The sequence below is a fragment of the Myotis nattereri genome (genome assembly GCF_964212035.1).
Source record: "Myotis nattereri genome assembly, chromosome: 8".
In the NCBI taxonomy this organism is placed as follows: Eukaryota; Metazoa; Chordata; class Mammalia; order Chiroptera; family Vespertilionidae; genus Myotis; species Myotis nattereri.
Window position 1 is genome coordinate 70673586 of NC_138083.1, and position 13888 is coordinate 70687473.

The following is a 13888-nucleotide window of genomic DNA, read 5'->3' on the forward strand; positions in this document are numbered from 1 at the left end:
GGGAAAATAGTTCCTAGTCTACTGGGAAGCAATATGATGGCCACCCCCTCTATTCCATCCCCCACCCCCCACCCCAGGCAGAGAGCAGGGTAGACATGGACCCAAGACCCCTGCCTACTGCCTCAGGAGGCACCCCCACACCACAAAGCCCATCACGCAGGACTGCCCACTCCGTCTTGCTTAAAACAGCCTTCTGTTCTGAGTGCCGGGGAGGGCAGCAGTGATGGAAGGGACGCCGTCTTTGTCCTCCTGAAGCTGGGGTGCAGTGAGGGGAACAGGACTGAAATAAGCATATTGGGGACCAGAGTACATGGGAGCCCATAGCCTGCTCAGAGAAGGTGGGTGGCTTCCGAGCAAATCTACCTGCTGGCTGAACCGAATTAGCCAGGCGAGGGCAGGAAGCACCAAATGGAAGGGAGAGGGCAGTGGGCACAGCATCTGCCAAGGCGGAGAGCTGGAGAGGGGGGCTCATTCATTGGAGAGGAGGGCAGTGAGAGCTGAGATGCAAAGGCAAACAGGACCTGACCTGGGAGCACTCAGGGCCACACTGGGGAGCTGCATTTTGGAAACTGGCCTCTGGCTCCGGGACGAAGGGTGGGTTGGGGAGGGCGAGACTGGAGCCTGTCTAGGAAACCAGGCAGAAGTTGCTGTGACGATAAGGGCTGGGACCAGGAAGCAGGACCCTGAGGAGAGCCTGGGCAGGGAAGAAACATCCGATAAAGCAATGAGGATTACAACAGTGTGTCAGTGGTTCAGAAAGAGAAATCTACATCGGTGGTAGAAAGGGAGCCAGATCAAAACCACGACAGGCCCCAGTGTGTTTTCCAAATGCAGAACCCCGCGTCTCTGATGAATGAGAAGTGCCAAGAGCAAGGGATCCCCAGGAGTCAGAAGAGGGGTGACTCATGCAGCTTGCAAACCCTAATTTCCTCTCCTTGGTCACACACTTCCTCCTGATTTCTTTTTCTGATGATTCATAAAAAAAAATTTTGCCTTTTAAATCAAACCAGAAATGCTTGCACACCTGGGCTCATTCTGCCCAAGCTTTAACCTCTGCTCCTGAGCCAACAAAACCCAACTTAACCCCAGGTGACTAAGAAGACACTGGTTGCCGAGAAACAGAGGAAATGAGGTTTTTGGCTCTGCCCTGTGCCCCACGAGGGTCCTCAGTGGCAGCACACAGATCCACAGACCATTAGTCAGAACCCAGACTTTGGATTTCAGATGAGGTTGTTTAGAGCTGAATCAAGCACTGGGTACACATGTTGGGAGACCATCCTTCTGTATCCCCATTTTACAGATGAGGAAACTGAGGCTAAGAAAGGTAAAGGAAACTGCCCAAGGTCTTTTGTCTATTAGGTGGCTGAGCTGGGATTCAAACCCAGATCTGATCTTTTTCCACATGTACATGTGGCCCCTCAGGCTGCTAAAATGTCAGGCAGAGTTTTCACATTATGGAGACTATGGGCTGCACTAGGACTAAACCAAGAGCAGGTGTAACAGGAATCAGTCTGCTCCTCTTTGGGCACTTGTCTCCTCATACAAGTCCAGGAGCATCTGGCCATCCTCACAGGCCCAGAGCTCCCTGCATCCTCCACAGACACGGCCCCAGCCCCCACAGGTCTCAGAGTCCACTGGGGGAGGCAGGCAACAAACAAGCAGAAGATGACTCAGGCTGCCACACGAAGGATGGATTCTGTGAGACTCCATTCTGTGAGTCTCAGTTTCCTCATCTATGTAATGGGCTCATAAGAAACCTTGTGGCCCTAGCCGGTTTGGCTCAGTGGATAGAGCATCAGCTTGCAGACTAAAGGATCCCGGGTTCAATTCTGGTCAAGGGCACATGCCTGGGTTGTGGGTTGGATCCCCAGTAGGGGGTGTGCAGGAGGCAGCCAATCAATGATTCTCTCATCATTGATGTTTCTCTCTCTCTCCCCCTCTCCCTTCCTCTCTGAAATCAATTAAAAAAAAAAAAGAAACCTTGTGAAAGCACTGCCAAGAGGTTCTTGGCATAGAGTTGAAGCTTAGAGGGTGGAAGAACAAGGCCTGGGTTTTTGCACCTAATCACAAACCAGGAGAAGTCCATCCTGTCATCCATAAGTCACTCCCCTGCTCAAGACCCTTCGGAGGCCCTGCTGTCAGGATGAAGGCCCACATTTCCCCCTTGGTGCCCAGGCCCTGCTGATGTCTCCAGCCCCAGCCCTCCCCACCTCCCACAGGAGCGCTACTCTCCTGCCAGCTGAACCACGCCTGGACGTGCCAAGGCGCTGGGCCTGGAGCACAGGTCTCCTGTACACTGGCATTGCCGTCAGTCTCCCCTTCCTTCCTACAAACACTCGATGACCATCAGTCCCAGGCCAGCCCTGTCCTGAACACACAGAGGCTCCGAAAGTGGCTGAGGGCATGTATGTGGGTGTGTACATGTGCCCATGTGTGTACATGCACATGAAATAAGCATCCACACAAACCCAGCCTGACCCCCTTTTGCTGGGCTGGCTCTTCCCGCTTCACTCATGCCTCCGTATCCCAAAGGAAGATTTATTGAGCATTTGCTTGGTGCCAGGCACTGTTCCAGGCCCCTGGATACAGCACTGACTAGAGATCCCTGGAGCTTCCCTCTTGCATTGGAGACAGAAAGCAAACAAAAAGCATCGTCAAGAAGTCACTTGCACCACAAGGTAGAAGGTTCTAAGAACTACAGGAAGCAGGTGAGATGAGCCCAAGTGCTGGGATGGAGGACCTGCAAGTTAAACAGGTGGTCAAGGCAGTCCTCATTAAGAAAGTGACAGTTGAGCAAAGAGTAGGAGGAGGTGAGAGAGTGGGCCAGGCAGGTATGTGGGGGAGAGGCGGCCCGTGCACAGGCCTCGGGTGGGAGTGTGCCAGTGGAGAGCAGCAGGGTGGGCAGAACAAGCCAGGAGCGAGGGGAGGAGAAGGCAGGGAGGCAACAGGGGATGGAGCGTACCCCACAGATGGCACTCGATGACCCCTCCCCAGAGAAAGGAAGCCAGCACTTTTTCCGAGGCCTTATCTGATGCTGTGGTCAGAGGCGCCAGCGAGGGCAGGGGTGCGGCTGCAAAGCTCGGCACACACATCGGAGGAACCTCAGCGGGGCCTCTGAGCAGCTGACATCCGCTCGGCCTGCGGCTTCTTCCTGTGGCTTCTGCATCTCTGGTTGCCCCACGGCTGCTATTTTTGCTCCTGTTGGGGGTTCTATGCAGGGCTCTGCTGTGGACAGTACGGGGGCCACTGGGCTTGGCCCCTCTTTGGGTTTGCTCCGCTCAGAGCAAATGTCCTACGTGTCTTCGGGGACATTTACTGTCCGGCAAGTGGGAAAGAAGAAGGCGCTGGCTGTCGGTGTCATCTTGTCACTCCTCACGGCCCTCCAAGCTCAGAAGGGTTAGGTGGCTTGTCTGAGATCACACAGCCAAATCAGACCACAGGCTGAGGATTATAATCCAGTCTGTCTAGGTCTGAAGGCACTTAATCTGCAAGGATCTCTGCACTTTCTGCCCAAATTAATGTTCCCAAGCAACGATTCTGTGCTATCCAGGCTTCCAGAGGCGGGAAGATAAAGACGCATCATCGCGGGTGTGCCCCTCAAGGGCATCTCAGGACTGCTGGGGAGGACTTGACGGGGTGGGCACAGGAAAGGGTCCCTGGCCCACACGGTTGGAGGTGGGACGGGGGGCAATCGGAGAAGGCTTCGGGGAAGCAGCGATGCCACGCTCTGTCTACAAGAATAAGCAGGAGTTTGAGGGATGGAGGAAACCCTGCTTCTAGACCAAGGGGCTGCATATACAAAATCGAGAAGCATGACAGCTTGATCAGTGGGAAGGGGGCTTTCGGAAGCAGCAGGGCAATGATTCTGCTTGGCAGGGAAGAAGCAGCTTGCTGACTTCAGACACTGAAATGAGACCTGTACCCCAGGTGGGCAGATAGAGGGTATCCAAGCAGATCCCGCAGGCCACCTGGGACATCCAATCCAAGGCTATAAGCTGGGGCGGGGTTCACAGAGATGCCACTGGCTGCTGTGAGGAGAGCAGATTCCACGGGGGAAGGTGGAGTCATGGAGGCCTGGGGGATGCTCCCAGGTGAAGGGCGGAGAAAATGGTTGTGCCCTGAAGTTGGAGCCAGCAGGGAATGAGGCACCTGCAGGGAGTGGGACAGAGAGGGGAGTCAAGGATGCCTTAAGCCAAGGAGTGGACAGTCCTGGTGCTCACCAAATGGGCATGATGGTGGAGGGCATGTCCGGGGAGGGGTGTGAGTGAAGACAAGGACCTCTTAAAGCCACTGTCTCCTTCACATGAACCCTCTTGGGTGAGGACACGCAAATCAAAGCTGCCTTTCCATACGACGCCCCACCCTTGAGGGGCTGCTGCTCCTGTGGCTCCATTCTGCACAGGAGGTAAGCCCCGGAGAAGGTGAGTGAGTGCATCACCTAAAGCCTCAGAGCCAGAAATCAAGAGAGCGAAGCCCGCGGATCCAGGCCCACCTGATCCCACTCCCGGGCTCAGCCCAGCACACAGCGGGAGGAGACCCCAGGCCCTCCCTGGGAAATGGCCTCCAGGGTCTGGCAGAAGCTGGAAGCCACTCCCGGTCCATGATATGCCAGGGCTTCACTTGCGATTGTCCACACACGGGAACATTTGCCAGACTGAACAGAGAGAGATGGGGCCGCCCGGCCGCCCTGGGGTCCTGCTGAGGCCATCGGGGCTGCCGGCTGCCGCTGCAGAGCTGCCTCCTGGGGCTCCCAATTTCATTAATTACTGAATAGTAGGGTTTGTGAATGCACGAGGCAGCAGGGAGTGGAGTCCTCACGGATGCCACTAACCGAGGAAGGAAATGAATTTCAAACATGACGCTCAGCGTCCCCGGCAGGTGCCACCACAGCCCTGGTTTCCAGCATGGAGTAGAACAGTCGGGGTTGGTGGGGACAGCCTGAATTACTTTTCTGAGAGAATCAGAGACCAAAAGAAGGCAAAGAACTTACCCAAGATCACAGAGCAGTTACATAGCAGGACACACACATACAACCCCGGCCTCCCACTCCCTGGGCACCTTCATTCTGTCCATAAATATTCAGTGGGTGCCCCCTGTGTGCAAGGCCTTGTGCCAGCAGACAGCCGGGTCCCCTCACCAGGAGGGGAGCACATCGTTATTTACTAAGCACCAGCAATGGGCTTCCTAGATCTTATCCCATTTAATCCACCCAACAGTCCGCCCTTCTGTAGGCAAGGAAACCCCAGCTCAAGAGAGGTAAGGCGACCTGCAAGGTCCCACAGCAAGCAAGGACAGGGCCAGGGCTCACAGCCAAGTCTTAAACATGGGTTCGGCTTCTGTTCACCGTGCTTGGGGTGTGAGGGGGGATACTCCAGCCACACCCTCCCTTCCAAAATCACCTCCCTTGCAAGGCCGTCCTCCCCGGCCAGCCCAGGGCTCTCAGCAAGCACTGGTTCTGTGACTGGCTGTTCTCCCGAGACCCCAGCAATGCAATGCTGGTGACTAGTATTCAGTACGCTACTCAGAAAGTGTCCAAAATAAGAGTCAGTTCTGTTTCAAGACAGCCAGTAAGTAAGTCCCTGTTAATCCCTCTCCCAGTCAAGAGCCCATGAAAGTCACCAGAGAAAGTCCTATCAGCCAGGGCCAGGAAGCATACTGTCTGTCGCCTTACAGTCGCGCCCCCTAAGAAGAAAAGCAGAACACAGGGTCTCTGGCTATAAGCACAAGAGGAAAGCTCCCCAGGACACACACACACACACACACACACACACACACACACACACACACAGTGTGAGCCATGAAATCCTCTTCCCGAGCACAGCTGGATGTTCTGGGTCATTCGTTCATTCATTCATTCATTCATTCATTCATTCACATTTATGGAGGTCCTACTTGGTAGGCAAAGTGTTAGGCTGTGTGTATGTGTGCACATACAAGCATATACACACATAATCATCCTAACAGAGGGAAGTAGGTATCGATGTTCCCATTTTATGGATGAGAGTAAGTCTTGCAAAGCTCAAGAAGCTTGCGCTCTGTCATTAATTGTATTTGGGGCCCAGCGGGGATTTGAAACCTAACCCAGACCCTGGTACACAGTGGGCACTCAACAGCTATCTCCTCAATGGCTGGCTGGCTCCACAGCCTCACAGCAGACCTGGAGGCCTGTGGTCTTTGCTCTTAGACCTAGTGCGGAGAAAGTGGAGATCACCCAGGGGGTACAGCAGCCCATTTCTGGGTCTCTCTTGGTTTGCCCGGGGTTTTCCAGGCCTGACTGCGTCATTTCCATTTCTGGGACGCACGTGCATGACGCAGATTTTCAACAAGGGCTGTGGGAACTCAGCACCAGAAGGGGTCAGGCTCCTGCGCTGGGTGCAGCCCTGTCGACTGCGACAAGCCCCGCCCCCAACTCAGACAACTCCCGTCACAAAGACAATCTCTAGCTGGGGACGGCTGGAAAATGGCATTCATGTTAGGTTCCTGCATTCAAAATCTGTCACCTATTATGTGTAGATGTGCTTGTCCTCAAATCTGTGATGATGTCCTTCCTCGTTTTTTGCTGTCTTTTCTCCCACAAAAATGACAACAGGTGACCTCAACTGGTTATTTTTCAATATCCTTAGTGGACAAAAGAAAAAGGTGGCACTCACCAAATTTGGGGAGGAACTTTTATTGATTCCACAAATTCCAAAATCCAATGGAAGAGGCAGTTCGAACTTCATTCCTGGTGACGTCCCCAGCTACTCCTCACCCCACCTTCCTTGGAGGGCCCTTCCCACGCCTCACCCCAGGTATTTTCTGGGATCCTACTCACATGCTATCCCCATCATTGCTTCGGAGTGGGCTGGGGTCCCTACCCACACTTAGCCAGGCCCACTGCAAGGTATGCTGAACGAGTGAGTGAATGAATGACTGAACCACCAAATGCTTTCTGAGCACCCCAGGCACCTATCATACTCTGGCCACCCATGACCTTCTAAAATATCTTTGTTCTACAATGTGACAAGCACCTGTCCAGGTCCCTGCCTGTCCCCACCCAGGCATCGTGTATCTCTTCATCCCACAGCGACGATCTGACCACCTCCACCCCAGGAGCTGGCAGGCACCCCCTGATTACCTTCTGCTGAAACACACCTGCAATGCACCAGTGTCTTGCAAGTAGAAGGAGCCCGGGTCTCATTCCACAGAAGCCCAGACAGTGAGAGAACGCGCCCACGACAGTCTCTGTGCAATTCTGCTGCATAATCAGCAGAGAAAGAGAAAAAAATGCCAGAAATAGCAAGCTTTGTAAGCCTCCTGACAACTCTTGGTCCTCTATTGGCTGAAGGCCCAGCACCCCCACCCCCATCCCATTCCTGTAAGGTGAAATGGAAAAACCTGTTATTTAACCTCTCTTATCAAAATCCATCTTCTATCCCAATTTGGGCCATGTGTTCAGAGCTCCTGGCAGCAGCAGAGGAGGCAGCCTGTGTACACAGCTCAGCTCAGCATCACTGGTGGCTTAAGAGCCGTCTCCTCTCACCCATCGCCTGGGGCGTAGGGCAGTGGGTGTTGAACGGGAAAGGCTTCCCGAAGGCCATTGGGTGGCACCTGTCCGTGTGTGGAAATCATGTGCCTTTTCATTCAGCAATTAGACTTCTGAGCACCCCTCCTGCGGAAATGCCTGTACTCGTGTGCTCAATGTGCGCCCACAGGCGTCTGCACAGAGAATGAGAGGCAAGGCAAACGTCTAAAATCGGGTCGAGGGAGTGGACTGAGATACATCTATTCTGTGGAATATGATGGAATGAGGAAGGTCTGTAGCTGCTGACTTGGAATCAGTTGGGAGAAAGTCAAGGGCACGACCCTGTTTGTATAAAAGCAGTAACTGAATGTGTGTGTGTTTGGATATGCACTGTGAAAATTCCCAACTGTTAATAGTGGCTCTCCCGGGGAGTAGGAGAAGGAGGCATTTTCAGTTGCTTTTTTCTCTCCTGTTTCTTTTTCTTTTTTTTTAATTTTCCCCAAGCATGTATTATATTTGTAATTTTAAATGAAAACACAAGGGCCTCCCCTGGTTCCTTCCCACTCCTCTGAAGGCAGTCGGCCAAGGGCCAAGGTCACCTACCACCGACTGGACCGAGCTTGGGACAGAGCGGGCACTAGGGATCCCCCTGCAGTGTCCTTAGCTTCCGCACAAGAGCAGTTAGCCTGGGCTCCAAAAAGAAGGCAGATTTTTAAGTAAAACAGAACTGGATTCAACCCCAGCTCTGCCTGCTGACCTGTTAACTTCCCTGCGTCTCAGTTTCTTCATCTGTAAAACGTGGATGATAGACCTCTGACGTGCCATGTAGTGTGCTGGGCACTACTGAACCAATATTAATTTTATTTTTTGGATATTTCAGAAACACCAGAGGCTGCTGAGGAAGCATCGCAGATCAGAGAGCCTCCGGGACTGAGTAAGAGGAGTTCTGAGGAATCATCTCACTACTGAGCACTTGTAACAATAATAAATGAGGTGCAGAGAGAAGGGCCTACGAGACAGCCAACACCGAGTGATAAAAGGCTGGTACCCGTGTGTCTGTGTAAGGGGGCAGTGAGGGGATGAGAAAAGGTTCCAGGAAGGAAGAAGTCTTGCTTCCATGCCTCTGTACTTTTCTCATGCTGTTCCCTCTGCCTGGAATACGCTTGCCCAGACCTTCACAAAACTGACTCTTCATCCTTGGTCCCTACACATATATATCCTCCCTCCCCAGAGAGGGCGGCTCTGATTTCACCTGCACCAGATTTATCTTCGTGGCACACTCCTCCAGCTGATGGCTTCTGGTTGTTTGTTTTGATGGTTTTTATTTCTATGTCTATTGTGCATCTTCCTCGAGATGCTGTGAACTCTTTGATGGCCAGGATGACCTGTCTCATTCATCTTCAGGCCCCACCTCCTAGCACAGGGTCTAACACACAGTAGTAGGTTCATAACAAACAGGAAGTACACATAATCTGTAAGTCCAAGGCCAAGAGCCAAGCACACGGAACTTGTCTGAAGGAAAGGGAGCTGCGCATTTTGCACTGTGACAGAAAGATCATGGAAATTTCAGACATACTGAAGATTTGGAAACACACCCACAAAGCTGGATGGGTGAGAGAAGAAATCACCCATGAGTACTTATGTAAGCTTAAGGTGGAAAAAGATGTTGTAGGCCCAATTTCATATGAACAAGGACATTTATTTCTTCATTGCAGCATTATTTGTAAGAAAATGGAAATGACAATAAAACCCATTGACGGGGATCGGTTAAATAATCACAGCTCTCTGCCCAATGGAATACTAGGCAGTCATGAAAAATGACCGGCATTTACTGATACAGAAAGAGGCCCAGATTTGCTTGTTGAATGCTGAACTTGCTCACTGGAAACCAGAAACTCTGATAAGCAAAAGATATAACTGATAGTTACCGAGAAAGCATGAAGGTAAAATTCCTTCGATTATCACTTATTCATTCACTCAACAAACACTTTCTGTTCCTCTGCCTTCTCCCTATTCCATATAGGGCAACATGTGAACTGTCCTTGCCCTAAAAGACATACGTCCCAGCTCACGTAAGTAGGTGAGAACTTATGATGTAAGGGAGGCAGTGCTCACAGCTACGGCCCCAGGGCCATCAACTGACTGAGGACTTCACGAAAAGGGTGCCATTCAAGCTGGGGTTCGAAGGAGGGGCAGAGTTGGAAAGAGAGCAGAGAGGAAGCATGTTCAGAGGCAGAGGTGGGACAATAAGGGACAAGTCCCTGTACTCTCTGTCACTCACTAAATGCGAGCAAGTGCAGGAAACCAAGTCCGTGAGAACTGAGCCTGATGACAAGAGAGTCTGGACGTGATTCCGCCACATGGGCTGGAAGGAGGTATTCTGGGTTGTGACCATGCTGTCACAGGTGTGCAGTGACAGAGCAGTGTCCTGACCATGAGGCACTCACCCTGAGAGGGTGCCCCACCCCCCATGGGGCAGGCAGGGCTGGGCCAGGTGCACCCACCTGGAATGCGCTTAGTTAACTAAGGCTGAGGCAGCAGGACAAACCCCAGTGTGTGCGTTTCTTCATTCTGCACCATTTGGGCCAGGTACCCAATGCTGGGTGGAGGGGGTCCCAGCTCCACAGACCCTCGACTCGGCTCCTTCTGGGGAGAAGCCAGGGAGGGGCCGTGCACCCTGACGGAACTCAGCACTTTTTAGTTTTAGTTTTAGTTTTTGGATTTTGAGGCAGTTCGATGGTTCAAAACAAAGAGAGATGACTCAGCTTCCTGTGGAGGAGCCACGGCCTTTTGGAGAAGATATTTCTGTTTTAATGCTTCTCTCATCTGGGCCAAAGAGGCAGCTCATCCAGGCTGCCTGTTTTCTTGTTCAGCTGTTCCCAGAGGGAGGAGCAGGAACAGCAGCCAGGCTCGGGGTGTCGGACCCCCTGTGTTGGAATCCTGGCCCTAGTCCTACTCACATAGAGGATCTGGACAAGGTTATACCCTCTCTGAGCCTGCGTTGATTTATCTTAAGACTTCCTTTCAGGCTCTCTGTGTGACGCAGCCATCGCCTTTGGAAAGGGTCTGGTACAGTGCCTGGCGCAAAGTAGGTGGACAATAAATATCACTCTTCGTAACAACAGCCACTGGTGCTAAGGTTCTACTGTCCTAGACTATCTCATTTAATCCCCATCTGCCCAGCACAAGTTCCCATTTTACAGATGAGGAAACTGAGTTCAAAGCAATGAGTTGACTTGAGTTTCTATCTTCTTGTTCACGAGGGTCCATGCACATACCCCAGGCCAACTTAGAACTGAATCTGCACAAGCTTTACCTTTCTGTCTGACTCTCTCTGCACCAGCAGCCACATGCCCGCCAGCCTCTCACTGTCTTTATCTGCAAAATGGGCACAATGTCTGAGGTTGCTGAAACAGTCTAGTCAAGGCTTGATGAGAATAATTCCATGAAGGGCACAGAAACCTTCAACAATATCACATCATTGCTTCCTCTGGGACCAGGAGAGGCCAAACAAAAGCTGCGTTCTTCACGTACAACATCCTGGGAGGGGAGGGTGGGGGGTGGGGGTGGGGGTGGAGGCAGGAAGCTGTTTGGAAAACTGCTCACAAGTCTAGAGAAAACCCAGAAGCTGAGACAGAGGTGTGAGCTCACACACAGAAAAAGAAAAGGGCTTTTAAGTGAGCCATCATTCAGATGGCCACCCCGCATCATGATAGTAACACAGGGTCTTTCACACCTTTACCTGGTAACTCATGTAATTTTTTTTTAACTTGGTGCAGGTGAACACAAGGGAACCCAAGGCAGTCAGAACCCAAGTTTCTACCCCCTCCCCTCCCACCCCATAGCATATGCTGACAGAGCAACCTTAATAGAAACTGACTAATTTTAAACCCTGTGATTACCAGGGCTGATTTCCATGGAACCTTCCTTTCACAGCACCGAGAACCGCTCACGGGCGGTAATTGCCAAGTTCAATTTTAGCTCTGTCATACCCAACCATTGGTGCTAACTAAGGTGGCTGCTTCCTTGCCAAGTAAGCTGGAAATAAAGTCAGCTTTGCTGCCTAATTTCACAATATTGTGATGCCTCCGTCGGCACCTGTAAGTGCTGAGAAACTACAAGCTTCTATTAAACAAATCTCACCCAAGGGAAGTGACTGAAGCCACTCTGCGTCCCTAAGGTGCCCCGCCGGGACCCTCACGCCCACTGGGACATGGTGGCTGCTGAACCCCATGTGCCTCCTCGCTGAGCATGCCGAGCACCACAGGGCCATGCTGCGCGCCTGAGGACGCCCGAGCCTTGTCTCCCTCCGTCCTCTGTCATCACCCCCTCCGTCCCCACAGCCCTCCCAGAATTCGAATTCACACAGATGGTCAAACCAAAGGGGCCCTCATTCATCCTCCCACCCCACTACTCTGCGGGGCGTATGCACAACACCGTGTGCCAGCTTCATTTTGTCAAACAGCCCCACTGGCCTTGGCATCTATCCTATTATTAAGCAGCTTCCAACACCCCCACCCCAACACACACACACACACACACACACACACACACACACCCCTCCCCCTGCCTGGGTTCTGACAGCAGAACTGTACTCTGGGCAAGCCCGGGTGTGTTTGGGCTGACTTTGTGCTGACTTCAGTTTTTACCCAGAAGCTGTGACGGGGCAGAGGGATGGGAACTCTGTCCTCAGGGGCCCACTACACAGCAGGCATGCACCAGGTACTGTATACCCACGCCTTCCCCAGGATCAGCCAGAGAGGCAAGGGACCAGGGTCTCGGCCCCCTTTTTACATCTGGGAGACGGTGGCCTGAGAACCTCCGCGAGGCTGGTGAGAGACATTTCTTTTAGCTTCAAATGCCAGTGAAGGCTGTGCTTCCTGTGAGAAGCCGCCAAGCCTCTTCTCCCAAAGGAAGAGATCATGCAGTAAACCCATTTCCCTTTTCACTTGTCCGCCAGGAAGCCCAGAGCCAGGCTTGCAGGCCAGTTGCAAGAGCTGTAAGAAGCCTGAGCCAACATAGCTGCTTTCATTTCCCACCTAGAATTGTTTGATTTTATATTTTCTTTGGCTCTAATTCTGTAAGGGAGGGTATATACTTTTATATCTCATACGCATTCTTACGAATAAGTGACCAAAAAGAAACAAGCCACGCCAAAAGCAAGACTCAGAGAAGTTAGGAAGGTGCCCCAAGGTCTCACAGCTGGCCCAGTGTGTCTGTCTACCTGGTGTTCTCCCATTTCCTTCCTCCCCTCCTCAACCAAAAATGCACTCTTTCCGGCCACAGGAGCTCTGAGCCCCCACCCACCCAAAGGCAGAGTGAAAACGAGTTCTGCAGCATGAAGACCCGGTTCAAACCCCAGCTCTGCCACCTGCTAGCCATGCCCCTTTGGTAAGGGTGAGTGTCTCCGTTAAGTGGGATATTAATGCCACTCCCGCTCTGCATGTCTGTGGAGACTGCAGAGCCCACTGGCCTCGTGCCCTCCCTCCCACAGATTGCCAGCGTTTCACTGCCCGCCCCCAGCATCATCCTGGCAACTCCTTCCAGGGTCTCAATCAAGAGATGACAGAGGGAGGGTGAGAGTGGGGGGTCAGGGGAGGGGTGTGCTCTAATTTATCTCATTCAAGACAGGCTTTCTGGAATGGGACTGAAAAATAAAATTAAATAATAAAATTTGAGGTTGATGTGAAACCCAAAGTCCGTATTTATCTTCCCAGAACTTCTCAGTTCTGTCTCGGGCAGGGTGGGAGGGCTGAGGTTTCCCCGTGGGCAGTGCCACTGCTAGGAGGCATCTGGTACAGGCCCTTCTCCTGGCCAGCGGGTTGGGCTGCGGTCCCACGTGATACATCCCGGTTGCCATGGTTTCTGCTTATTCTAGGGAAGACAGCTTCTGGAACATCAGGGCCTGGTAAAGAGGAGTGTTGGCTGCACTCTGACTGTCCACTCACCGAGGTCCCCACACCGTCTCGACTGCACACAGGCTCAGCATCACTGGGACCTTGTTAGAAATGCAGAATCTCTGGCCCACCCCAGATCTACCGAATCAGAATCCACATTTTAACAAGACCTCATGCCATTCACGGGCAAATTAAGGTTTGACAAGCTCTAGCTTGAGGTCGGTAGTTACCAGCCCACTGTGGAGGTCATCTAACTCGGATGGTATTAACCTGTCCATCATAGCTCACATGGGTGTCACCCAACCCCGACCATCGACTGTGGAGGTGAGCCAGCTGATATGGACACAACCACCCGACCACCAGTGGTGTGACCTCCATGGTCCCGCTCTGGGTGAGTGTGAGTTCCTACATTACCGAGGTGGAAGCCCCATGTCCTTCTGGTTTGAGCTCCAAACCCACACACTTTTTACTCAGTCAACAAAATTCT

The 13888-nt window shown here is 52.3% G+C and overlaps 1 protein-coding gene across 2 annotated transcripts in view; it reads right to left on the reverse strand.

Moving 5' to 3' along the window:
- Positions 1-13888, reverse strand: part of TOX2 (TOX high mobility group box family member 2) — a gene marked incomplete at its 5' end in the record, with an annotated part of 116421 nt that overhangs the window by 87241 nt on the left and 15292 nt on the right. Inside the window, one exon of one of the 2 annotated variants that reach the window (XM_081097521.1) lies at positions 7118-7243. The exons of the other annotated variant lie outside the window; for it this stretch is intronic. Within the exon in view, the coding sequence (XP_080953647.1) occupies positions 7118-7243 (126 nt within the window). Of the gene's footprint in view, positions 1-7117; positions 7244-13888 lie in introns of those variants that run through there. 2 annotated transcript variants of the gene reach the window in all.